This window comes from Cyclopterus lumpus, chromosome 19, assembly GCF_009769545.1.
Source record: "Cyclopterus lumpus isolate fCycLum1 chromosome 19, fCycLum1.pri, whole genome shotgun sequence".
Lineage (NCBI taxonomy): Eukaryota > Metazoa > Chordata > Actinopteri > Perciformes > Cyclopteridae > Cyclopterus > Cyclopterus lumpus.
Genome location: NC_046984.1, coordinates 12,864,231 through 12,890,557, shown reverse-complemented (window position 1 = coordinate 12,890,557; position 26,327 = coordinate 12,864,231). Strand labels below are relative to the sequence as shown.

At 41.8% G+C, this 26,327-nt stretch overlaps 4 protein-coding genes across 4 annotated transcripts; 2 read left to right on the top strand and 2 right to left on the bottom strand.

The window, feature by feature from the left end:
• Positions 1–4,033: 4,033 nt before the first annotated feature.
• slc18a3b (solute carrier family 18 member 3b) lies at positions 4,034–6,914 on the bottom strand. Its single transcript, XM_034559253.1, has one exon. It carries the CDS (start codon positions 6,361–6,363, stop codon positions 4,792–4,794), a length of 1,572 nt encoding a protein of 523 aa, XP_034415144.1. The 5' UTR covers positions 6,364–6,914; the 3' UTR covers positions 4,034–4,791.
• Positions 6,915–11,958: 5,044 nt separating this feature from the next.
• rgrb (retinal G protein coupled receptor b) lies at positions 11,959–15,984 on the bottom strand. Its single transcript, XM_034558998.1, has 7 exons — positions 15,576–15,984; positions 15,209–15,365; positions 14,153–14,274; positions 13,540–13,693; positions 13,211–13,328; positions 12,625–12,738; positions 11,959–12,378 (listed from the first exon to the last, which is right to left on the bottom strand). Exons 1-7 carry the CDS (start codon positions 15,649–15,651, stop codon positions 12,238–12,240), a joined length of 882 nt encoding a protein of 293 aa, XP_034414889.1. The 5' UTR covers positions 15,652–15,984; the 3' UTR covers positions 11,959–12,237.
• Positions 15,985–19,340: 3,356 nt separating this feature from the next.
• On the top strand, positions 19,341–22,067 carry lrit1b (leucine-rich repeat, immunoglobulin-like and transmembrane domains 1b). Its single transcript, XM_034559185.1, has 4 exons — positions 19,341–19,462; positions 19,812–20,272; positions 20,579–20,884; positions 21,013–22,067. The coding sequence occupies exons 1-4, from the start codon at positions 19,341–19,343 to the stop codon at positions 22,065–22,067; spliced, it is 1,944 nt and encodes a 647-aa protein (XP_034415076.1).
• A 2,130-nt stretch (positions 22,068–24,197) lies between these two features.
• LOC117749068 (leucine-rich repeat, immunoglobulin-like domain and transmembrane domain-containing protein 2) lies at positions 24,198–26,175 on the top strand. Its single transcript, XM_034559281.1, has 3 exons — positions 24,198–24,232; positions 24,431–25,212; positions 25,409–26,175. Exons 2-3 carry the CDS (start codon positions 24,444–24,446, stop codon positions 26,173–26,175), a joined length of 1,536 nt encoding a protein of 511 aa, XP_034415172.1. The 5' UTR covers positions 24,198–24,232; positions 24,431–24,443.
• Positions 26,176–26,327: the final 152 nt, after the last annotated feature.

The window sequence follows — 26,327 nt, the reverse complement described above, 5'->3', positions numbered from 1 at the left end:
TAATATATCTGGTTTTCCCGAGGATCATTTGATTTAGGAAAAATAGAAAAATAATAAGAAAGAAAAAGGAGGATGTTTGAAAAGGTGGAAAGATGAAGCAGAATGTATAGGGAAAGGAAAAAAATGTGTAAAATGATGGCCAAAGTAGATGCAAACACGACAGGAGCAGACAAAGCTTCTCGGAAATCGTCTTTTCTCTCATTGCACATGGAGGCAACAGCCTGCAGGCAACAAGCTGCTGAAAGCGTCACAGAATATTACACAAGGCTCAGCGCTATATTCAACGGACATCGCGGCCTCCAAGAACCAAACGCCAGAGGTGAGGTACCAGCTAACTGAGTGCCCTTTGCTGCGGCATGTAAAACTGAGCTGTGTCGGCTATGAAGAGGCTGGCCTCACTGAGGTTGTCCGACATGCCAACCATGCGGAGAAGCAAGCTGCAGATAACAACTGCACCTGGCTCAGTTAACCGTGGCCCAGGCTGCTCGAACCTCCACGTCGGAACCCAGAATTCAAAAAGACGTGGCAGAGGGAGAGGATACCGTGCATCACCTCTTGTGTGGATTTAGGGCAACACATGGTTGTAATATGTTAATGACCCTTTATGTGCCTCCCCCACACAGAAACAGTGCGAGGCAGAGGCAGTGACCCTTTTTGAAACACCTTGCTGCTGAAGGACATGAAGCCTCTCCGAGTTACATTGTGTGCAGTAACACTTTTGGAACATTGTGCTTCTCTGGAGACTTCCCTTGGCGCCCTTATCCGTGCTAAAGGCCTCTCCTCACATCAAACACTTGTGTATATAGCTCTTCCTCACCATTTATCTGTACAGACAGAAAGGTTGCCGACCAAGGCTCTGCCCACTGTTTTGATGTGCATGAGAATGAGAACAACACAGGTTTGAGCCCATTTTAAATCTTGTTTGCAACTCCTTCCCACATTGGTGTGGAAAGTCCGAGGGAACGTCCTCCCACAACAACAATATGTGGAGCTATACATGCATTAATCTATCTCGTTCTCTATCCAGTATCAGACAACAGGCAGCAGCAGCTCCAGCCTCCTATTCACCACAACCTGGTGACTTTGTGGTGGCAAGGATCATTCCAGATTCTCCTCACCACTCACAGAGCTGTTAAGGTAAGGAAGTGAGCTATTTGGATCCACGCAGCCACTATAAAAAGGTTCCTGCGCCTCCAGACTCACTTACTGACTCCACACAGGCACCCACTGCTCCGTAGTTCAACGTCGACTCCACAACAGAAAATGCAAACCAAGCGCCACTTCTGTTGCACCGTAACTCACTAACGACAACCAACGATAGAACGTGGCCTAAGATGAACAACGTGTTGTTTATTATTTAGCCTGCATCATATTAATTTTGTAGATGACAATACAACTTGAATCAAGTAATTGTTGAATATAACTTGAAAATTGTGTGGATTATGTTGATCAGTATGATCAACCTGAAACCATATGTTCCTTTACAGACCCCACCCTTTCCCCTCTTATAAAGACTCATAGTGACGGTGCCTTTTCTCTGCACAGGGAATACACAAAGTCCTGGTTTTATGATATTCGTTATTTAAGCTTAAAATTTGCCGTCACAGTTCCCAATTATGCTATATTGGGTAACCCCTTATCATGATTGATTTATGATGAACCTATCACAGCACATCATAAGCTTAGCTGGACTTCGGAGGCAGAGAAACTTTTTATATTGGTGAAGACGATGCTAACAAATTCATCTGTCTTGGGTTTACCTAATTATAACGCATGCACCTCATAAAGATAGATACGCAGCTCTTTTGAGCCATGGGTAGACCATGTCTCATCAGGAGCGATGGTATTTTAAAAATGATGTCTGAGACAGGAAAGAACTGGGTGCAATGTTTGGCTATGGTATAATGCTCAGTATGCACATATTGCTTTTTATGGCGGACTTTACTATCTTACCAAGCTTAGACCGTTTGTTAGACAAGATGAGCACATGGGAGAAAACACAGCAGAATATATGGCAAAAGATGTTCAAAAGAAAAGAGATTACTTCCTCTGTTATTCCCGCCCCACTCAGGTCGGGTCTAATCGAGTCCAGATGGTGAAACCAGGAGATTAGGTCTTCAATAACCCTCATGTCATGTCCATTTCTCCACCCTTACTTTAGTGTTCCCGGTCTATTTTAACTGCTCTTACATTAACACAAAATACATGAATCAATACCACATTTTATTCAACACCTTTTTAAACTGTAAACAATATCTCAGACTAGTGGTTTACAGTGGTTTACGCCTCCTCCTTGTGTTTACAGAGTCAAATGAGAGCAAGGCACAAATACAGATTTATATTGGGGGAAAGAGAGAAGATGTGAATCATTGTTTATTCTGGAATGTGTGGTTCACCTTGGTGTGTGTGTGTGTGTGTGTGTGTGTGTGTGTGTGAGAGAGAGAGAGTGGGTGAGTGAATGAGTGAGTGAGTGAGTGAGACTCTATGTGTGTGTGTGTGTGTGTGTGTGTGTGTGTGTGTGAGAGAGAGAGAGTGTGAGTGAGACTGTGTGTGCGTGTGTGTGTGTGTGAGAGACTGTGTGTGTGTGTGAGTGAGACTGTGTGAGTGTGTGTGTGTGTGTGTGTGAGTGAGTGAGACTCTGTGTGTGTGTGAGAGAGAGTGAGAATGCGAGACTATGTGTGTGAGTGTGTTTATGTGTGCGTGCGCGTGTGTGTGTATGTGCGTGTGCCTGTGTTCCATCTGATAAATGGACATAATCAATTGTTTCCCAGTAATAATTTCCTATCGCGGACCTTGACTAAACCACTAAAAAAATCAATGAAAGTGGTGATCAGTAATTGTATAAGTTCAAATGCCGATAGTGTGGAATTATATTATAAGGCCTTGAGGCAATCTAATGTCAAACACAATATTTATGATTGATTTAAAGTTGAAAATGGGTCGGATTTGACCCAAAAGTTAAAGTAATAAAGCGACATAAACCTGACATGCACCAAAGGGGGTAGGGCCCTTCCAAATACTCCTGAGCGCACCAACCGCGGTCCGCATAGTAGAGAGAACATCCTGCATTCACCTCCAACAGTAATAACGTACACTGCATGTCTAAGAAGAACAGCGACATTTATAACTCCTAAACAGACACCCACTTCCTTTGGTGTGCCGCCTTGTTACACAGTGAGGTGAACACATGTGAAGTATACACCCAGGGGGGCATATAGTGCCTGTGTATACTTCAAAGAGAAGAAACGTTGTACCTTACCTGATCGGTGCACCACTCAAGAGGTGGTGAGATGAGTGTGTGTGGACGATCACGTTGCCTCCCACGTCCACGCCGTGAAGTGCTATATTAGTGTAGAGCTCCGTCCCCTCGACTCGCCATAAGGCTGTGACTCCACATTAAAGTGCGCCTCGGAAAAGATGCTGAAGGTGTTTGCGGCTACCTACCCCGTTGGGGGCAAGAAACTCCTCCCATTGAAATCTATTCGTGGAACATATGATGTGACAGCTGCCCCCCCCCCCCCCCCCCCCCTCCATATGCCCCCCCCCCCCCACACACACACACACATCCGATATAATTTTAATATAGAAAAGTAGTGAGAGTCGCCTTCTGTCTGTAATTCAGAGGACATGTGATTATGATGCGTTTACGTTTCAGATTTAAGTCAGATTTAAGTTTTCAGGATTTTAATCAATATACGGGATGCAAAAACCAAACTTTATGTGGGTGTGTTTTTTGTATGTATATTGTGGGAAATGTGCCTAATTGTGAGAAAGCTGGTATAGCGAAATTAAACATTTAAGTATTTTTCAATAATCACAGAATGATTCAGAATTTTCTCACCTTTCATAATTAAAACATGATGAGATTTGCTTCTTTTTTTTCAACCACGGCGAATATACTTGTAAGCAACATGTAGTTTGAATTGCTTTTATAATCTGAATTCATGATATTTCTAACGAAAGATGTTCCAGACATATTTTGATTGCATTCGTTTGAAGCTTGAAATAATAACGGAATCACCAGTGTGACAGGTCCAAACAGAGATTTATTAAAACGACAATTGATAAATGAATACATATGTTTTCATCTGAAGGAGACGGAATTCATTAGCTACGTCTTGACAAAATGTTTCATACACACACGCGCACATACACACACAAACAAAACACACGCACGCGTACTTTGCAGAGGTCCACGTATGTTTAACCATTTACATTGTGCACATATCCACATATGTACAAAATCCATTTATTATGATACATTTAATTCCAAACAACAAAAACATTTCAAACAGGCCGACTTGTTACAAAAATCAAAATCCACGATTTTTTTAAACAACTTAAAAAGGAAATCAGGCCTTTGATGTGCAAGTAAAAAAAGTTTCTTCGGAGACTAAAAATATAGGCTATTTTTTGTGTAAGGGGGGGCGGGGGGGGGTTGATGTGCTGCATATAGTTGGTCCCATATAATATTGTGCGTACATTTATCTATTTATATCTTTTTACAATAGTGATACACACGAATTCAACGGTAGCTTATAGATGTCGCACACAACTCCAGTTATACGACAAACGCTATACAGACGTGTTCGACACAATGAAATCACAGTCAAAAAGAAACAATTAAAGCGGGTCACACCTTGATGTTGGTGATTGGGTGTTTATATTGCACATCGGTACTTACATAAAAGTTTAAATTACTTGACTATAACCTGCCTCATCTCCAAATCTCTCCTGGGGTATGTTTCGGAGGGGGTGTGGGGGGGTTAGGGCGGTGAGAGTGTGGCCGGGCTAAGTGTACTCCGGACCGGACGACTCTTCTGACACGGACCGCTGTGCTCTGAATTTGTCAAACCCATTCTCATCCACTGCCAAGCAATTCCCTGCCGAACTGTAGCCCTTCTTTTTAGCTCTCCTCTCCTCCATCTTGATAGTATCGTACAGCCCCTGCGGAGCCTCATCTAAGAGGTTATCTCTCTCGGAGTCGGACGGTTTCATTTGGCACACGTTGCGCAGCAGCAACAGGGCTGGCGCGTAAAGCACATTGACGAGGCCCATGCCCAAATTAAGTTGTACAAATCCGAAATTGTGCACTATCTGGCCGGCTACTATAGGACCCATAGCGTACGCAACCGAATATGAAATATCTGCTATGGCATAAATACTACCGTACACTGACACATGACGCACGTCCACTAAAAATGCCAGTGTGGGCAGCAGGGCAGTGTCTACCAGAGCGATGCCAAAACAAATGCCGCACAACGGGGCGATGAGCTGCCCGAAGGTCTTGCATGCGGGGACTGTGCAGGAGCTCGCCCCGATGATAACCATGCCTAAAGCTCCGTAGAACCACCGCAAATGTGGATGCTTAGCTCCCAATTTAACTGTGATGTACACACCGAGGACGTGAGGGAAGAAGGCTGGAAGCCAGGTGAGCCCCATTTCCCACTGAGTGGAGTGCATGGTGGTCTCCATGTAGTTAGCTATGGTGGGCTCCAGAAAGGCCAGCGGGATGTTACAGACTGTCAGCGCCCCGGCCACCACAGCTATATACGGGTCAACCATGAGTTTATATATGGGGGTGCCGACTGGCATGTTCTCTCTAGTCCTGTTGGAGAACGGCTTGATCACAGTCAGCAGCAGGACACCGTCCGCCAGGCAAATGCAGGCGAGCACGATGAAGGGCACTTTCTTACCCGCAAACTCGTAAAGGATGCCCCCGAAAGGAGGCGCCACCAGACTCCCAAAAGAGATGAACGCCAGCGCGATGCCGAGCGCCGTGCTTCTCTCCGACTCCTCCGTGTATTTGTCCGCTATCATCGCGATTCCAGAGGTGTCCGCGAACGCTGAGCCCAGACCCTGCAAACTTCTGGCCACGAAGAGCGTCGTGTAGTTCTCCCCAATTGCAAATATGCAGGTGGACACGAACATAACACTCAGGCCAATTAAAAGTGGAATGTCATATCCAACCCGGTCTATGAAGGTCCCCGACAGCGGGCTAACTAACAGCTGCAGGATGGCTTTAGATGCGAACAGTACTCCAATCTGGACATCTAAATTGTTCTTGTTGCTTTTGTCTAGGCTTGTGCTGTTGGCTGAAGAAGAGTTGGGGTGTATCACGACGTGGACGTGCTCCGACTGCTCACTCTCCAGCTCCGCGAGATAGTCTGGAATAATTGGCACGATTACCATGTAGAGCATATTGTCCAGCAGGAGAGCGACGCAAACAATCACTAATATGATCCGTCTTTGCCGGTGAGGATCCTTCATCGCGGTGCCCAACTCCTTGGTTCTTTCGCCCATCTCGGACAGCTTCACCGCGGCTGATTTGACCAGCCCGGACGTTCTTCCTTCTCCATCCATGATGTGCTTTTTGGATGACTTTCGATTAAAAAAATAATAATAATTGTAGTTTTTTTTTTTTTTTTTAGCACCTCGGATGACTCATTGGTGTTTTCTCTACATGGATGTGATGCTCTCCGTCCTCACCTCGCCTGTGCGTAAAAGGGAGAGGCGAAGGGGAACTTGGGTGCCTCATCGGTGAAGATGGTTTTCCTCCGTTTTCTCAACGTGTCTTCGCCTCAGCCACATCAGATGCCGTTTCATGATCTCCCGAGAAGTGACGTGGTGAAAGCGTAGAATGTCTGCACCGTGCAGAGGTTTCGGTCACTAATCTTACATGGCAACGGTTGTGTGAAGCGACTTTGGTCACTTATTTGCAACACCCAGGGCGCTCAAAGTCTCTCATCTCTGTGTGCATTCCTCCTATCACCTGTGGCACTTTAGTGCGCAGCTCTGAGACCACGAGTGACTTCGTGGCCATTGGTGCACATGAAACCCGCAGGTTCGGCGCTATTTTAGTCCCTTTTTTTTGTCTCCTCTTTTCACCAAGAGCTGTGACGCGTCACCGGCTTGCCCCCAAGTGAATCCCTTCGCCACTTGCCTCCTTTATGTTAATTTACATCAATGGCAGCAATCACTTCAACCAATAAGAGCCAATGAACGCCACATCACACGACCCCTCCACAAGAGCCTGGAAGAAAAATAGGCTTTCTCATTCCTAGTGTCCGTTGTGGGACTCTTTGGTGTTATTCTTCAATGATTATGTATGAATTTATAGACATGTACGGACACGCAAAGATGGGACACCTTGAGTAATACGTCGTTGACAAAGAAGATACCGCCGATATTAATCTTAAAACCCTACAAACATAAATAAAGCAACTATAAACTTCACTTCTCCGTAAATTGAGATGTTTATTGAAATTGAAATATGACAACTTAATCAAATGTTCAATTCACTACATTCATTTGCTGCGTAAATGGAAGAGTTTATAGTTTACTATATTAGTTGTTTAATACGTACTAGACATAAACGACGGACCGCAGCTGAAGAGATTTCAGCTCCACGAGACAGTGGGCAGCGCTTGTTGACGAAGGCGAAAGGCAGCCGGGGAGATTGTGCCTTACATTGTGAATGAAACAACAACAACAACAACAACAACAAACTGTTCACTTAGTTAAAAGTTATCCAAGGAACCATATCATATCAATAACAACACAGAACTGAAAACTGTGTGATAACCTATTGCATGCAGATCTTAATGTCCTGAGATGGAATCGTGCCAAACAGTGCGTGGAGGTGGGGACCCGTTGAAAGATTGAACACAAGTCAACAGCGACACCATGTGGTGGAAATCTACAAGTGCACACAAAACTCATCTAATTTCTCTCTACATATTTTACATTATTACAACCAGTGTAACCCAATGCTACTCGTCATCTACAATTTAGTCTGAGGTTTTTAAAAAATAGATTTGTTATCCACAGTTAAATTCATATTTTAGGTTCATTTAAAAAGATAATCAAACTTAATAATTAATATTTTTCCAGCAAATTTTAAGCATTCAAGCCTTTTTCATTATTTTTATTAAAATGTCATCTACAAGTATTAAACTAAGATAGAACTGTTATCATTTGCCAGTAGAGGGCAGTGAAGACTTGCAAATAATGATGAGTGTGTAATCCATGATCTGACTATAAAACATACGGTAGCATCAAAACTCAAAAAACAGGACTGTAACCTCCTTTTTCTGACATCAGACCAAAAACAGGGGATTCAAATTCACATCAGTGATCCAATCTAAGTTTAAAAGTAAATACATGATGTGTCTGGTGCTACAAATTGCTATAAATGTTGGTTTACAACAGTAATAGTTCTGAAAAGATCACTTGTAGAATGTATAAACTATTGGGACCTTTAAAGTTAAAATAGGTAATAACAATTAAACATGTCCCACATGCAATTATTTACTACTTTATGTGGCCTCACTTTGTGTGGGAATATATCTGTTTCTACCAAATATGACTTCTGTTGCAGTACCTTTTATTGCAGATGTTAGTATTGTATGTGTAACTGCCCCAGCTAAGACAGTATCTTTTTCTTTTTAGTTGTTGATGTCAACACTTTTGATAATTACAGTTATAAACAGAATATTGGATGATAATCTCAGCAGACAGCGGAGAGGTGTTTCCATGGAGTGCAGTGGATTATTTGATGCAGAAAAGGCAACATTAATACACCAGCAGGAGGATTACTACATCACAGGAAATTACTGCCCAATTTCACTAATGAGAGAGGCTTGGCACAGCAGCAGCCGTTAGATAAACACGCAACAGTTTTTTTAAAAATTAACATATTTTATACGAGTGACAGTGCAGAGTTGAGAATGACTACATCGATTATCTGTAGTTCAGAGTGTCAGCTTTGTCCTCTTGAGACGGTGTGAAGACATTATGAGAGACGTTTAATCAACGAGGCTCGAGGAAAAGCTGTTTTTGAAGGCTATAGTGACGCAAATATGATCTAATCCAGATTATACTCAGGAGACAGTCCTTTAAATATTATTATTACAAGAGAAATCCACAGGAGACGTGTCAAATCTTTGACGCAATTTGTTGTGTTGAAATCCAAAAATCATTTGGTGAAAAAGACATCTTTTTGGCTTATGAACAGACGCATGCAGTGTTACGACATGTCGACTGCACTTGTCATCTAATCTGACCTGTTGACTGTCACGTATAATGTCTAATTCTCTCTGACCTTTGCTTTTTTTTCCAAGTAGCTCTCAGCTAAATTATTATTTAACATGGACTATTGTGTTTCGTGGGCCAATACAGAGTTAATAATTAACATGGGAGTGTATGCGAACACTGTTTTCCCTCAATCGACCTCTGTGCTTCAACTTTTACTCGTCAAAGTCTTTTATGCTCTGCTTAATTATTTATTTCCCAAATTAGAACTCAGAACTTAAACGGATCATCAGTTAAAATAAAGTGCTCTTCAATCATAATTCTCCTTTTTAAAAGTCCTTTTTGTAGAAATCTAATCCAGCAGCACTTTATATTGTTTACTGCACTCTTACTACAAAGTCTGGAACTTCAGGTGTTTCAGAATGGCAAAGGTAATCTGTACTGACAGCATTTTGTTTGGAACATTCAAATCATAAACATTGTATAATAATTCTAGCTATCATACAAAGTGTCTCTCAATATTGTTACCTCTTTTGGTGGATTTCTTGAGGCTCATTTAAAAATAAACTGTGACAATTTGGCTATTTTAGGGGAAAAAATCATATTTCTATTTTATTTCTACAGATGAGTTAATTCCTTGCAGTGTGCAGATCAGATTATATGTTAGTGATTGTTTGTACTGTTTGATTGGACAGTTGAATCAGATAAAATATGATAGTTTGAATAGTCTTTGTTTTCCCTGTTTATTAGTGGACGATTTAGAACCACCAAAAGCTTGTATCACCCCTGCAGAGTGCAGCGTTTAGATACTCCCACATGATTGATGACATCCAACCCTTCAACTGCCACTGGTATGAAAAGTGTTTCTTTAATCTGGCAGTTTTGCTCAAACGATACGCATTGTTGTAACATTGGTGGGGTCAAAATTGTGGATAATAATTCAGAAAGCTGCTGATGAGAAGATGAAATCAAAGATGTCTTAGTAAGTTGGGGTTGCACCTATAGGGTAACTCAGTTTTTCCAAATTTCTGGCGACAGCTTTGTTTTTCTGATGCTCTTAAGGTCAAAATCTGACTGATAAACTAAATCTCTCTGAATATGTCACTTGTGAGCACCATGTTTGTTGGGGCTACGTTGTTTGTGCTGCGTAAGGTTTGGTGACTATTCCAGCACAGACAGGAACACCTTTACCTCAACGTGTGGCTGGATGGTAATCTAAATCCTGACTCGGCTAAATGAAAAAGGGTTGTCGGCAGATTTAGCTACATGCACAATGTGTTGTAAGAAAGCTCAATGAGACTTTATCTCTCTCAGACAAGTTGCTCTCCTTTCTTCCGGTGAGCTTGTTTCTATTATTGTCACTTCTAAGACCGATTTAGATCACTGGTCCACAAACACTTGTAATCAGTTGTCAATCAATGGGACGCCTGTTCCCAAGAACTTGTTGCTAATCTGTTGGATTCCTTAGTCTTTCCTGGGTAAACCCCTGATCAGCCCAAATGGATGAGGAGCAGTAGAGTTTATGCCGGACATTTAGTACCTGCTAATGAGAAGAGCTTGTTTGGTGTGCTGCAAGGACACTGAAGAGTCAGCTTATGTTTAGTGGAGTCTTTCTTATTTATTTATTTATTTTTCTGCATACAGGGAAAGGCAGAGTTTGCACAGCATAACAATATATAACATGATGAGCTATACAGTCAGGTTTAGGGAAATAGTTTTGTGTAATGACATGTGCTAAGACAATCGGTTCCATCTTAACAATAAAAACAATTCAGTTTGGCCACCACCTGAAACATGAGGACTGGGAGACTGACCATTGAATAGTATAATGTTTTAGCTGCAACCATGGCTGCCTTGAGAGGCTGCTTTTGATGGGAGGGAGAGGCCCTTGTCCTGTCAGAGCAAACACAGTTCACAGTTTGGCAATGTTTGGAAAACCAATTAAATATATCACACCAGAATCGTTCAGCTTCTTATTAACACAGACTTCAGACTTCAGACAAAAAGATTAGAAATAATCCCATCCATCCATCCATTTTCAATACCGCTTATCCTCATTAGGGTCGCAGGGCGCTGGAGCCTATTCCAGCTGACATAGGGCGAAGGCAGGGGACACCCTGGACAGGCCGCCAGTCCATCGAGGGCACATGTAGGGACATACAACCATTCACTCTCACATTCACTCCTATGGGCAATTTAGAGATCAATTAACCTGCAGCATGTCTTTGGACTGTGGGAGGAAGCCGGAGAGCCCGGAGAGAACCCACGCTGCCACGGGGAGAACATGCAAACTCCACACAGAAGGACCGCTCCGACCGGGAATCGAACCCGCGGCCCTCTTGCTGTGAGGCGACATGCTAACCACTACACCACCGTGCAGCCCGATTAGAAATAATACGTAACAAAAAAGAAAATCAATTGTATTTGTCTTGTACGTAGTAACAAGAGAGTCTCCAGTTCAACTAGCATTGAGTTTTCGTCAGTGTTTATGAATTGATCAAGTTTTCTGTCCAATCTTTCTTATATCCAAACCACAAAGTACACACATTTCATACTGTGCTGCTTTCCCCTTCCGGCCATGTAAATCCTCTGATTAAAGCACTAATCATTTTTAAGAGACTATATACATGGATGTTACATGCTGACGACACTGCAATCCAAGAGTTTGATATGCACGTGAAATAAACGTGTTATTTTTCTAATTCAACTATTTTTGGAACGGTTCTGAACCTGCGAGAAAGTTGCTCGTTAGAGCCGACTCCTCTTACGGTAAGACAGGCTGCTTTGACGGTGAGAGGATTTCCCCTGCTGACACTTGTCTGGCAGGAACGTCCGTCTCCTCTGAGGTCAGTGTGACGGACGCTTATTTATGGCTCATAGAAAAGAACAGAATGTCATGCATGCATCAAAGAAATAGATACAGCAGAAGAAGAGCAACAACACAATGTGTTTATTCTAAGTGGTCTAACATGGACGGAGGAGCAGTACAGGTTTAAGACAAATGTAAAAATTATGCAGTAATTTAAAAATGGAAAATGACACAAGACACATTTTTGTAGATTTACACAAATCCAGCATCAGGCTCTAAATGTAGAGATTGTCCGCTCCTGTCCACATGTGGAACTATACCAACTGGGCAGACATCTAAATGGCTCATTGATGTGCGCAAATTGCTGATTGGACGATGACGTATTGAGTTTCCTTTTATTTTGACTTCTTGATAACCGGATCGACGATCTTCTGCCCGGTGAGGAAGTGCCACACGCCGCCGCGGTAGAACTCATTTCCAAACGAGTAGAGGAGAGCGTTGAAGAAGGGATTTGTCTTCGCAACAACTGGAAGCACCTGAGAGGACACACACAAGGATTTTCATCATGTAAGTACTTGAATTAACGGATAGTCCGAGTTTATTAAAACTAGGGAGGGTTTCATACTTTTTTTTTCAAGTAATTTGCTGGTAAAGGAACACATTGCTCCAAATAACATGAGCAGTCAAATGGTTGTAAACAAGCCGGCAGTTTAGCCAGATTAAATAAACTATATATTTTTCCAACAAACCGTTAGATTGAATTAAACTAAATAAATGCTCACCATTCTTAGCTTTGGAGATACAACCTTCACGTTCTCAAAGCAGGCGTAGATACACATGAGGACGTAGGGGCCCCAGCACATCAGCATTACCCTCAAGGGGGTACTGGTGTTGAACTGGGGAACAAAGTTCATTGTGTTACTGTAGATGTTACACATGCAAAGTGTAGTGGATTTATACCTCTGATGGTTTAGTTTGAACAATATTCAGCTGCAAATAAGAAAACAATGTTTCAGTTTTGTTGGTTACAGCTTTCAATAACTCTATGCAAAAAGGAGAATGACTGCATTCCCCCCAAAATAAAACTTTAACATCCAAGCTTCCTTTTCCCACATTACCACTAATTGCCGTTTAAGTCTTTTGCACATTTGTCAGTCAAGCAAAACACTCAAATCTGCCTCAACTCCAACTCAAACATAAGCATTGTAGCCTAGCAGCCTCCTTTTTCATTGCAGATGTCAGTGAACACATTCAACTCCAGTAGCTGGTGACATGTCGGAGGCATCATTGTGTGTCTGTTTGTCCAAATACAGACAGACGCTGTTCTCCAGGAGCGGCTTAAACGAGTCAGTACTTTTGCACATTTACCCTGTGGTGATGGATCTTCTTAAAGTGCTTGTGGATGGCATCGTAACATGAAAACATGGTGAAAGCCGGCAAGATCAGATAGAACAACACCAGAGTCAGCATGTAGGTCACATAGTCCCTGTTGAAAAGAGAATAATCGGAAAATAAGATGTACTATGGTAAATATTTGTCAAAATGACACGGAAAGCTGCATTTCTTACTTAGTGTACATGTTATTTTGCCTAAAGAAGTAATCATCTTAACTTAAAAATATGAATTGATAGTGACAAGAAAACAGCAAATGCCAACATTTCCGTTTTAGTATCATTCCTATATTCATACAAGTCTACCTGTCCCCTCTGGTGTAGTCCAGCGTGCAGCAAGTCCTCATAGGCTCAAAGTCATAGACGCCCCATCCCATGAGAGGAACAGCAGCCCAGAAGATGGAAAGAATCCAGATGAGGCCGCTCATCGTCAAAGTAGTGCTCCAGAAGAGCTTCTGTCCTACAGAATAGAGAAGAGTATTGGCTGTGAGTTGACTTATTATTTGTTTGATTAGATATAGATAATGATGTGTGTGATTTCTGCTGCAAAAAACAAAGCAGGTGCAACTGAATCTAAGGCAATCTGTTTGTCCCTGATTAACTATAACAAATAAAAACAGTATATTATACAGTATTGAGTGTCACAGTCGTATACAAATAGAGTAATTATGATGGCAACAATAATTTTATGAATTGTTTTCTCAAATGAGTCTCCAAACACCTTAAATACCTTCACTTTGTTTGTGTACAACTGAAAATGAGTTGGGCTTACTTCAGTTAAGTTGTATATCACACTGGTGCAGTACTGGTGATATGGTGTACTCACTGGTGCAGTACTGGTGATATGGTGTACTCACTGGTGCAGTACTGGTGATATGGTGTACTCACTGGTGCAGTACTGGTGATATGGTGTACTCACTGGTGCAGTACTGGTGATATCTGTCCCAAGCGATGACACCCATGAAGCTGATGGACGCCAGGACCGCTATCATGCCCTGAAAACCGTGAAAGGCACATCCATCTTGACCAAATGGCCAATATCTAGAAAAGACAGCAAAACTTGAGTCATATTCCACCATGTTGACGACTATTCAATTCAATTCAGTTTATTTTATATAGCCCAATATCACAAATTACAAATTTGCCTCAGAGGGCTTTACAATCTGTACACATACGACATCCCTGTCCCAGGACCTCACATCGGATCAGGAAAAACTCCTCAAAAACTACTGCCCAAACCCAATATTACATTATTGTATGACTACATTAGTAAACTACTGTAAAGGCATTGTGATGACATTTTTAAGAACACAGTGGTCACAAAGAAACAGCATGATTTTACACAGCTGAGTGAGATTAACTCACCGGTTCCCAACATTTCTAGCATGTGACTGAGTAAATCCTACCTACAAACCCCTCATATACACTGGAAGATAAGCTGTGAGCATTTAAACCAAAGGGTGATGTGCCCTGCTCACATAGTTTCAGGCAAGTTTCAGGTTACTATAAAGAGGTAAATCTCCAGTGTGTCACCAAGAAAAGTCAGAATAATATATTTGTGAAACTCCTCTTACATTTATTTTCCGAAATAAATGTTTTATTTTTCCAAATAAGTGTGTGCGTAACACAGGTTGGGAATCCGCTAAATATACAATATATGAGGTTTTAGGTTTTAAGGTTTTTAAAGTATTAAGAAAATATCTAATCGTTGCTACATTTGAATTACAATTGTGTTGGATAACTTCCAACAGATCTGCTTGCAAAATCGGAACATTACACACTGAATCAGGTGGATTGTGGATTATGAACCCAAAGGCTTATTTAGTTTGTGCTACCCATTGGCTGATACCAAATACTAAGCCCTTTTTTTTGTATTGCCAAAAGAAATATAGTAACCCCACCATGGTCCAAAATGGGGCCACGGTAAGGCAAATAACTCATCTTTAGAACCCTCAGTGTGTCCTCGGTTTGATACCTGAGGTAGCTCGCGTACGCAGCTGTGAGGCCATTAATATTCAAACAGATGTCAGCCACAGCCAGGTTGAACACAAAGAAGTTGCTGGGAGTCCGCATCTCCTTCACTGTGAGGAAAGACACGATGCTGATGGCATTGAGGAAGAATCCAAGCAAGCCTGAAAGAAGAAACAAAAGAAAACAGGAGACATGTATGACACAATATCAGCAATCACATCACAATGAGACTAATAAAATGCACGTTTTTTTTCTTCCCTTCTTTCTTTCTTCATGATTCAAGATACTCTTATCATCCAAGTAAATTTGGTTCAGAGTGGAACTGTCTCTTTAATTCTCGCGGTAACTTCCGGTATTCTCGGTCAACTTACCGCCGACAAGAAGCGCCGAGCCGAACGTAAACATATCAAACTCCGTGAATCCCTCCGGTAACGTAAACGTTGCCATGTTGAGATGCCCGTTAAACCCGTTGCGCAAAAGTCAAGACCTTTCCTCGTTGTGTTGCGCACCGACGTCTCCAGCCCAACGTCGCCCTTTTTAAAGGCTCTTTCACGTGCGCAATCACAAAGAGACTAATCTTAGTAAAAAAAAAAACTTTTGAAATCCCCTGAAGAATGTCCTAACGAGCAGACTTCTTTCAAGCTTCCAGCAACTTCACGGCCGACTTTTTGCTGCGCAACTCGTCGATGGAAAAGTTTGCTCTTTGTCAACGTTTGATTAAAGTTGCTGCGGCAAACTTCTGAGACCTTCAACTGGGTCCCGATTCTTGACTCGTCTGACGGTGTTGTTCTGTTGCAGCGGGCGACCGGGGAAACATGGGAAATGTGGTTTTTGATTGGCTCTATTTTTGATAATGATAATCCATGTTAAACTAGGCTGTTTATTTTTAAATTAACCTTTTTTGTTGTTGTTGACATTTCTGAAATAAAGAGGCCACGATAGAATGATGACATTGCTGCTGTGATTTTAATGTATTCGTACACATGAGTGTTGCATAATCTATTGTATGCCTGTCTGATGCAAATGTGTGTTTTGGGGCTTTTATACATAGAAATTGACTGAAATAAAAAAAATGAATGAATATTTTTTTGGAGAAATTCCTCTACATTAAAATCAAAAAAATTGTGAACACATCACTTTTAATTGCATATCCTACATTTGTTGTATATACAGATACAAGTGCAGTTGTTATGTAGTAAAAAAAAAAAAAAGGGCTATAGTTTGACCTGCAATGGCAGGTTGTGGAGCAGGTGTGCGCATTCTAAAACTTTCGCATCAAAACAGAAATACTTTTGTCTTTTTTCTCAGCAGAGTGACTCTGCCCTCACTCTCAATGTGACACCCTCACAGCTTTCTCCCCGTTAAAAAACAAGCCAGACTTCATTTGGATCATCAAAAGTAAAAGTATGAAGTAAAAGGCAGCTCTCAGTCCCAACCACTAGATCTTTACACCTGATGCCTACATCATCTTTTTATTATTATTTGGACTCAAGCTCATAACATTATGTTACTAGCCACATTAAGTGTGAAAGGTCAATTAAAGGTCTCTGAAAACATCAGAACCTCACTAATTTACTCATAAATGACCCTAAAAGACGAGGGCAGCAGCCTGAACATTTAAAAATGTAACATTGGGCCGAGTCTGATTGCATCACTAATCTGCTCACAGATTACCACAAACTCATTAACTATGAAGTAAGGATGTGTCCCAATAGACTTATAATACCCTTCTCTCAAACTGCCCATATTGTCCTGACTGAAAGTTCAGTGCAGACATCATCACTGAGAATGTGAATGTAATGATTTTACCTATCTGGTATACATTAGTATCTTTATTATGTCAGCAGGCTCTCATTTAACTTCTTAATTCATATAGACTCAGTGGGAGGCTAGCCATACATTAATATTGTTGGCATAAAACTCACTGAACTGAAACTGACTTGAATACTCTGATATTTAGTTCCAAAGCACTGACACCCTTGTTGTGTTTACACATTAATGCATTGGCCAACACCCAATTGCACAATCATAATCTGCTGGTTCTGCAATAATACAAAGGGTGTACTGTTCAATGTTCATTCAATTTCATTCCAGCACACTCTGAAGAATAAGAGCAAGACGAAAAAGGGAAATACATATTTTTCTTTATTCCTGTAAAAGTAAATGCAATCACTTTACTTCAATATACTTTCCAGAATGGGAAGACGCAATGCTTTTTCTTCACAACAATGCAGAGGGAGATATTGTAACTTGCATTCCACTTTTTCTGACATAAGATACTTTCCTGCCCTCGATGGACTGGCGGCCTGTCCAGGGTGTCCCCTGCCTTCTCCCTATGTCAGCTGGGATAGGCTCCAGCGCCCCCGCGACCCTAATGAGGATAAGCGGTATTGAAAATGGATGGATGGAAGATACTTTCCTGGTTGATAATTTACATTTAGTTTGATCTAATAAGCTGGAAGCAAAGCACTAAAGTACTGTACTTAAGTACATTTTGAGTATTTTCATTTGATCCTGCTTTACACTTCTACATTTCACAGGGAAATATTGTAACGTGTTATTACGCATGATGGGCCTATACAATATGGTATTCTTTACTTCCAACCAATTAGTAAGGTTTATAAATGTGGCTACACATTGAAAAATGACTTGAGGTAATATCCCATATTAACACTGAAAATAGTTTTTGCTTTTGAAAACTTTGAATACATTTAGCTGATGTTATAGAACATGTAAACTAAAGACGCATTTTAAAACAGCCAAAAACAGACTTGTTTATCATTTTTGACATAATGATAAGTGTTCTACAAGTGACCATTTCTCAGACTAGAGATACACATTTCCATAGTTTTTATTATTGTATTTTATAACCTCTTTTTTTCCAACTGTCTTATATAACCATTCCACTTCATATATGATAACATATATTCTTTCAAATACCTTCATTTGCCTAGGACAACCCCCCTGAAAGAAAATAGAACAAAGATGTATTAATAAGAGACTGACTGGATTAAAGGATTTCAGATCACGCCGGACAGCCGGGTCTCTAAACCTCTGCACCTGTGAAAAACCCACAGAGACTGTGACAACACTTCTGTCATCCACAAAGTGTGTCACACCACTAAATGTGTCCGGCAGGTTACTACTGAAAATGATAACTAATACAGTTTAATAATAGTATATTAGTAATCTTAATTGCAGATTATGCTCACATCATTTTTTGACTTCTTTGACGTTTTATAGACAAATCTTTATTTGGTATTTACAGCCAGTGATCAACTGCATTTGGTGACACGAGGCTGTCATTTATCTGGTTTGAAGATTGGATCTAATGACAGGAGGGCGAGTAACACAGTAAACACATGTAGCAACTCTCTACTACCATCTAGTGGTCACGTGTTGCTAGGTTTCCAGCCTTCACGCTCACTGCAGTCTGTCAATGTATTAGTAATGATTAATAGACTGCATCATTTATAAGTGTCTAACATAACAAAAACACATGCTCATAAAAATGTTCTAAAACACAAGCACATCCCTGCGCTTTCATATCTCTGTCTAATGTGAGGTAGGTAACAATCGTAGTGTTTACTCCAATATTTGGCAGTAAATGATATGACTCGACGGTAAAATATTGATGCTATTTTATTTTTTAAATAGAGCATTAAAAACAAATATATATATATATATATATATATATATATATATATATATATATATATATATGTTATATCTGTCAAGAAATTCCGCATTTTTAAATCTATGTAAAAAAAAAAAAAGTTAACAACAAATGTGTCTATACCTTCAGCCTCCACTTCATTTCGGTGCTGCGCAGTTTGTTTTGTCCCATAAATAACCATCCAGTCAATGTTGGAAAGTATTCCCCAGAGAATAAAAGTAAACACGATGCAGCCTATCAGCGTCCAGGAAGCAATAGCCTAATCGTGTGAATGAAAATAACCCAAGTCCTTCACTAATCCCCTCCTATCCTTTTTATCTCAGGATTCAGACCAGTTGGAGCAGTATGGAGCTGAGAGCCTGCAAACCACCACGATGCATTTGATGCTCCAATAAACGCTACTATTATTTTTTTCAATCGTAGTCTAGCTGCATAGTTTTAGTAGCTTGCAGGAGAAAAAATGAGTCGACATTTTACCTCTGTTTTCGGTTTGGCTATAGTTTTTCTTCCTTTACTGAGCAGTTCATGTCCTGCACAATGTAGCTGCTTCTTCCACAAATTAAGCGACGGATCAAAAGCAAGGTAAATATCTCAATTTGTTACATTGAATATTGTTGTTAGAATTGTATTCTCAGTATGTGTTTAATTGCGTGCAAAAGTTATTTTTACTTCAGCTTTCTTCTGTTCGGTCACTCTGTAATGGAGGATTAACTTGGAGTTGCCCTTTAATCTGCTTTGCTTGTTACCGAACAATAGATTACTAGGTTTTCTCAAATAAATGCTCAACTATATAATTTGTTATGTCAAATAGAGGCAGGACATGTGTTAGTTTTGTAATTGAATCCAGCCTTACAGTTTCCCTTCACTGTCATGTTAGAAATAATCATAATGAGAAATAAATCAATAACATCATCTTCTTCTTCTTTTGCAGGAGTGTACTTTGCAATGATCCAGAGATCACCGTGGTTCCTCCAAACTTTCCCATTGACACATCGAAGCTGCGCATCGAAAAGACATCAATCGCACGTATTTCAAGCGACAACTTCCACTACCTCAACAACCTGGAGTTTCTGTGGATGTCTTTCAATACCCTGAATTTACTGAATGTGGACAGTTTCCGGGGTCTTTACAACCTGGATGAGCTCCGGCTGGATGGCAACTCCCTCACCTCCTTCCCCTGGGAGTCTCTGACTGATATGCCCAACCTGAGGCTCCTCGACTTACACAACAACAAGATCTCCACCATCCTTGCAGATGCCACTGTGTACATAAAGAATCTCACCTATCTGGATTTATCCAGCAACGCCCTGACGACCGTTCCTGCTGACGTTCTCACAATGTGGCTGAGTGTGAAGCCGTCTCAGGACGCAGATTCCTCTAAACTAATTCTCGGTGAGGATCAAGCTGCGGCATATTCGGATAGTGGAACTTGTTCTTTTTAAGCTGCCTTGCATGACAACTTCTTCTTTAACACCAGAAGCATTAGGGATGAGTCTAATTATAGTTATTGTGTGCAGTGTGTCAAGATGTCACACTAATGCTATGCATTGAACTCACAGCCACATGTACTTGGTCTTAAAGTGACTCTTTGGTGTTGTGTAAAGGTCATTCTACTGGATGGCAGTGACAGTAGTTCATAAGAGGATGCTTTTTTCTTTTTCGCTGACAGCTCTTTCTCACACCTCATCTCCTCTGCAGGTCTCCATGACAACCCGTGGCTGTGCGACTGCCGGCTGTACGATCTGGTCCAGTATCAGAAATCCCCGTCATCATCGGTGTCTCTCATCGACACCAGGCTGAGGTGTGCTGATCCGGAGAGCTTGTCAGGGGTTCTTTTCACCGAAGCGGAGCTGCAAAGGTGCCAGGGCCCTCGGGTGCACACGGCCGTGGCTCGTGTACGAAGCTCACTGGGCAACAACGTCCTGCTGCGCTGTGGCACAGTCGGAGTCCCGATCCCCGAGCTGTCCTGGACCCGCGCTGATGGCAAGAAAATGAACGGCACCGGTGAGTTCTGCTGAACTAATTCCATATGTGCTTGCATTGGAAGAGTATCTACTTCTGTCCAAGTCAAAGTGTCAACGAGATTAAAGTTATTCTTTTTGTGCGGCTGTGTGCTTTTTAATATCTTTCAGTTCAGGAAGAGATTTCGAAGGAGGGCATCATTTGGTCGATTCTCAGCGTGCCTGCGGTCGCCTACCGAGACTCTGGGAAATATGTGTGCAAAGCAACCAACTTTGTGGGCACTGCAGACGCCATCATCTCTTTGGTGATCGCAGATTCCTTTCGGTCAGAGGAAGCAGGTGGGGCGGTCTCGAAGAGAACCAGAGGGAAGAAACCCGGTGGTATTGGAAGGGCAGCATACCAGGAGAAACTCATTGCCAGATACGTTCCTCCAACCAGCACCGCTGCCCAGCCCATCATCAAACCGCTCAATGGTAAAGGCGTGACTGGGAAGTATGAGGTCGAAAGCTACAGCATCTCTGACGGTGCTTCTGAGGGAAGAGGCAAGGCTCCAGACCCTCCGAGACGGGTGGAGGCTCTGAGCAACTTAGCCGCCAATGCCTCGTCCTTACAGCAAGCTCCGGAGAAAAGGATAGTGCGTTCGGTGAAGGTGATTGGCGACACCGACCATACCGTCTCTCTGAACTGGCGAGCCCCTACAGCCACAAACACCACAGAATTCAGTGTCCTATATGCTGTATTTGGTGAGAGAGACATGCGTCGGGTCAACGTAGGTGCCGGTAAGAACCGGATCACCATTGATAGCCTCGTGCCAAAGACAAAGTACATTGCTTGTGTTTGCGTTAAGGGCCTGATCCCGAAAAAGGAGCAGTGTGTAATCTTCTCAACGGACGAGGCGGCCAGTGCCAGCGGCACTCAGAAGCTCATTAATGTGGTGGTGATAACTGTGGCATGTGTGATCGCTGTCCCCCTGACACTGATTGTGTGCTGCGGGGCGCTAAAGAAGCGCTGCAAAAAGCTGCTGGGGCGGGAGACCAAGGAGATGCAGGACTCGTACGTCACGTTTGAGACCCTGGGCCCTGGGACCAAAGCTAAAGGGATGGAGGGAGAGTATCTGACCAGGCTAAATCCAGACGAATCCAACAGGTTGCTCTCAGCGAGGTCCAGTGTTGACTCGGAGGCCACAGCCAGGACTGAGGGGCCACCAAATGAGTACTTCTGCTAAGACCAAACAAATTCCTCAACCCAAAGAGGATCACACTTCTTTTTTTTTACCAGCCTGAGATGTAAATAGATGAACTGCTGAGACTTGAAAGACTGAGGACAGTGGTCACTGGTACCTCAATCATCGTTGGATATATGAAGTTGTTTTACAGCCTTGCAGGAGTAAAAAAAAACACACCATTAATTTGGTGGATGACAAAAAAGGGAAAATATATACACAGTGATATGTATAATGTGATGTGGTGTACAGTAATTGTGTAAATGTTTTTTTATTTATTTTATCATGCACTTTTAAAGGTAATGTTTTATTGTTGCACAAAACTGTTTAAAACCCAATCATTTTATATTTTGTTTGAAGATGTGACCTCTGTGTTTTGAATGAAGATTTTAACACAATGCAAAAGTATTGAAGGAAATTATTAACCAGCAGTTGATCTATTTCGTATGTCAGTGTGAAATTAATGTGCCGCAGGTTTGTTGCTGGGTCACAAAACCTAAAATACACTAGTCCTCCATATTTTATAATGTGTAAATATGTGTGGAATGAAATGTATGTGTATGTATGAATGCACTGTACAAAAATAAATATTTTTTTATATTGATATATTCAATTCAATTTATTTAGTGTGGCCCAAAATCACAAATTTGCCTCAGAGGGCTTTACAATCTGTACACATACAACATGTTCTGTCTCAGGACCCTCGCATCGGCACAGCCCCCCCCCCCAAAAAAAAAAAAAAACTTTACCGGAGAGCAAAAGTGCTCCCAAACTCAAAATATAGATTTATTATAGAATATTTATCTTGACTGAAGCAGAAATGAGCTTATGTGCATTCTAATCATTTAATGGCTGTAAATATATGTTGTCTATCATACAGATCGCCAATTCACTGACAAATGACAGCTGATGTTGGGATACACTTAGTTCATCTCAGCCAGGTCACGTAGCAGTATGACTTAATACGAGCTTGATAATTAAGAATGATGTTTTCTTTCCCCACCCTTTAAATAACAATTTTGTGTTAATTAGATTAATTAGCATATGTTAGTACGCTAACACTTTAAACTAAGATGGTAAACATTATACCTGCTGAACATGTGAGCAATATATTAGCACAGTTAATAGAGATGCACTAATGCATTAATAAGTTGTATGCCTCATTGTGTGGAAGTGATTGGGATAAAAAGATGTCTAAGACTCAGGCTTTAAACATTACTTCCAAACAAAAATGTTGTAAAACAAAATGTAACAAATAAATAAATAGATATAAGTACACTGAATTGTTATTATTAAGATAATGGTATCCGATACCAGATCGGCCAGTTGTCTCCGATACCAACTATTTGAGTGAGTATTGGACAGATATCCAATATTCAATATCAGTATCTGTGCATCTGTAATGATTATTGCTTTGCAAGTAAACTAACAATACGAGATCATCAATATCTATATGCTTGATTTAAAACTTGGCCTATACATTAGTCTCGTTGCTGGTTAAATGTTGACCACCTACAAAAAGGATAACAGTTAAAGTATTGTAGATGTTGACCTCTTCCACATATTCTCTATATACTGATTTAACAACCTGAGAGGCAACCAGTGTTGGGATTATTGAGGGCAGATTACAGTCTTTTCCAGACATCTGTCTCTCTGTCTCTGTGCAGCCCTCCCTCTCTGTGCTGCTAAGCCCAACGGGCTCCGGCCCACTTACTACAGATGGCCCTCCTGTCCCGTCGATGCCTCCGCTTTGGTGTGGGACAAAGACAATAAATTAGATTGATGCAAAGCAGTTTGGGGTCAAACCTGAAAGTAAAACTGCGGTATTAAACTTAACTCACTGAATCTTAATGAAACATTTATGGGGAGTGTTTTCATGCTTTCGATGAGATTTGATAAAGTGGACGTTTGCTATAAATACACCTTATTTAAATACACGGTCTCACATGTTACTTGGTGTCTTAAGTGTTACGTCAAGGGAGATTAAGGTAATAGGCTTTCTGCCACACAGCCTATGTCCTGTCCTCACAGGCCTATTTCACATGCTCCTGCCGGAATATGGACGCCTTTTATGTCGCATTACGTATTGTTTTAGTTTTTTATCTCATCACCCCGGGATCATCAACGTGTCTGACCGGTTGTTCCTGCACAGATGACAACTTGGGAAGGTAAGCGACCACCATAACTCTACAAACTATTAAGAGTAGGTTATGTTTTAGTCATTACACTGTTGTTTTCAATTTAACCTGCTCACCAAATAGTTCTAAAACCTACAAACACCATCCATAAATGTTTGCAAATGGTGCACGACATGAGATAAAATATCCACTCTTCTTGTCTAAACGTGTCTCGTCTTATCATCCAAGGTCTTTACTATGTATGGAAACCTCCATGAGAAACATACCAGAGGACATCCCACATGATTTCACAAAAATCCGGATTGAAAACTGCCACCTGACTGAGTTACCTCGAGGATCTTTCTCGAAAGTTAGTGCCTTAGAGTTCCTGTGGCTGAATTTCAATGATATCACCCTGATGAACATACAAAGCCTGGATGGGCTGGCTAACCTGACTGAGCTCAGGCTGCAAGGGAACAAGCTGACCTCCGTAACATGGACGGCCTTTCAGGACACACCGAAACTGAAGATTTTGGACCTGAAGCACAATCGACTGGACGTTCTCCCCGAACACGCACTGAGACATTTACCTTCACTGACCTACTTAGATTTGTCCTTCAATCAGCTTAGTGTCATATCAAAAGATGTCTTCATTAATTGGCCACTTTACCAAACAGCAGAGAAAGCGTGGGGCAAAGAAGGGCTGGTCTCCAATGTGGTTATGGGGCTGCATGATAACCCCTGGTTGTGCGATTGCCGCCTCAAAGGCTTTGTTGAATTCATCAGGGAGGTCAGCCCTCCCATCATTCTCATGAACTCTTATTTGACGTGCTCGGGCCCCGCCTCCAAAGCCGACAAGTTCTTCCACGAGATCCAGTTAAAAACATGCATGAAACCGGTGGCCTCTGCCCAAGAGACTAACATCACTTTACCTCTGGGAGCAAATGCAACACTCACATGCTTAGTAAAGGCCAGGCCAGGTCCAACCTTTCAGTGGATGTACCCTCTGAAGATTATAAGAGGATTTGTGGGTAAGATTTTCTTCTATTGCTACTATCTATTAAATTGTTGTGAACCTGTTCTGGGAGCACTTGATGTGGTATATGTTGTACTTTCAGGCTCCATCTGCTTTTTGAAAAGATGCATGAACATGAGGGTTACCTGTCTTTATCTGACAAAAACAACCCTCTGATTTCATTTCTCTGACGCTACGGTTTCTTCTTGCAGCTACAGAGACTCACATAGACGAGGAGACCTTCACCTCTCAGCTGGCGATTCCCTCTTTTCACCTGGCAGACCGAGGACTCTATACCTGCATGGCCAACAACTTTGTTGGCAACTCCTCTGTCATCATCACGGTTAATATCAACCTCCCGCCACCTGTCTCCATGTTCTCTGCCGATGAGAACGTTCACATTGACATCCGCATCTCCAAGCAGACCGTTTACGGTATCACCCTGGAGTGGTACGCAGTAACGGGCAACCCAGCAGAAACGTGGTTCACCATCCACTTCGGCAAATATGATTCACCCAAAAAGGAGATGACCTACATTGGTCCCGGCATCAACAGCTACACTGTCAGCGACCTGCTTCCTGTCACCAAATACGAGGTGTGCGTGACCCTGAAGAATCATCCGCCGACGGAGGGCCAGTGCATCGTGTTTGTGACAGGAAGTGACATCAGTGAGCTGGAGCAAAGAGCGAGGCTCATCCACATTATCGTTATTGTGTGCGCCATGGTGCTGGCGGTGCCGGCTGGCATGTACGCCTGCACCACGGAGGCTAGATTCAGCTGCGTGGATCACTGCGTCAACCTGTGGAGGAAGCGCAGACTGCACAGCAAGAACCTGCAGGGCACGGAGAGGCAAGGAACGTTTGACAGCCTGCAGGCCGCCAGCGATGAAAACCTGTGCAGGGACTCGGAGGATAAGCCGAAAAAGATGCGGAAGTCTGAGGATAGGTGCAAAGGTGGAAGTGCAGCTCAATTGTACTAGCATCAAAGTCAAGAAATGTACATACATGTGTATTTGTAAATAATGCATCTTTTGTATTATTATTACATTGGAGTCATAGGGTAAAGCGTTCAAATGTCAGAAAAATTAATAGAGGTCATGTAACAAACCGTAATGCTGTATTTCAAGGATCC

Bases quoted from the DNA above. Each gene is read 5' to 3' on its own strand.
- slc18a3b (XM_034559253.1), bottom strand. From the start codon at position 6,363: ATGGATGGAGAAGGAAGAACGTCCGGGCTGGTCAAATCAGCCGCGGTG.
- rgrb (XM_034558998.1), bottom strand. From the start codon at position 15,651: ATGGCAACGTTTACGTTACCGGAGGGATTCACGGAGTTTGATATGTTT. The intron at 15,366-15,575 runs GTAAGTTGACCG...TTCTTCTTTCAG, and splicing joins CTCGGCGCTTCTTGTCGGCG to GCTTGCTTGGATTCTTCCTC. The intron at 13,329-13,539 runs GTAGACTTGTAT...TCTTTTCAACAG, and splicing joins GACTACACCAGAGGGGACAG to GGACTATGTGACCTACATGC.
- lrit1b (XM_034559185.1), top strand. From the start codon at position 19,341: ATGAGTCGACATTTTACCTCTGTTTTCGGTTTGGCTATAGTTTTTCTT. The intron at 19,463-19,811 runs GTAAATATCTCA...CTTCTTTTGCAG, and splicing joins AGCGACGGATCAAAAGCAAG to GAGTGTACTTTGCAATGATC. The intron at 20,885-21,012 runs GTGAGTTCTGCT...AATATCTTTCAG, and splicing joins CAAGAAAATGAACGGCACCG to TTCAGGAAGAGATTTCGAAG.
- LOC117749068 (XM_034559281.1), top strand. From the start codon at position 24,444: ATGGAAACCTCCATGAGAAACATACCAGAGGACATCCCACATGATTTC. The intron at 25,213-25,408 runs GTAAGATTTTCT...TTCTTCTTGCAG, and splicing joins GATTATAAGAGGATTTGTGG to CTACAGAGACTCACATAGAC.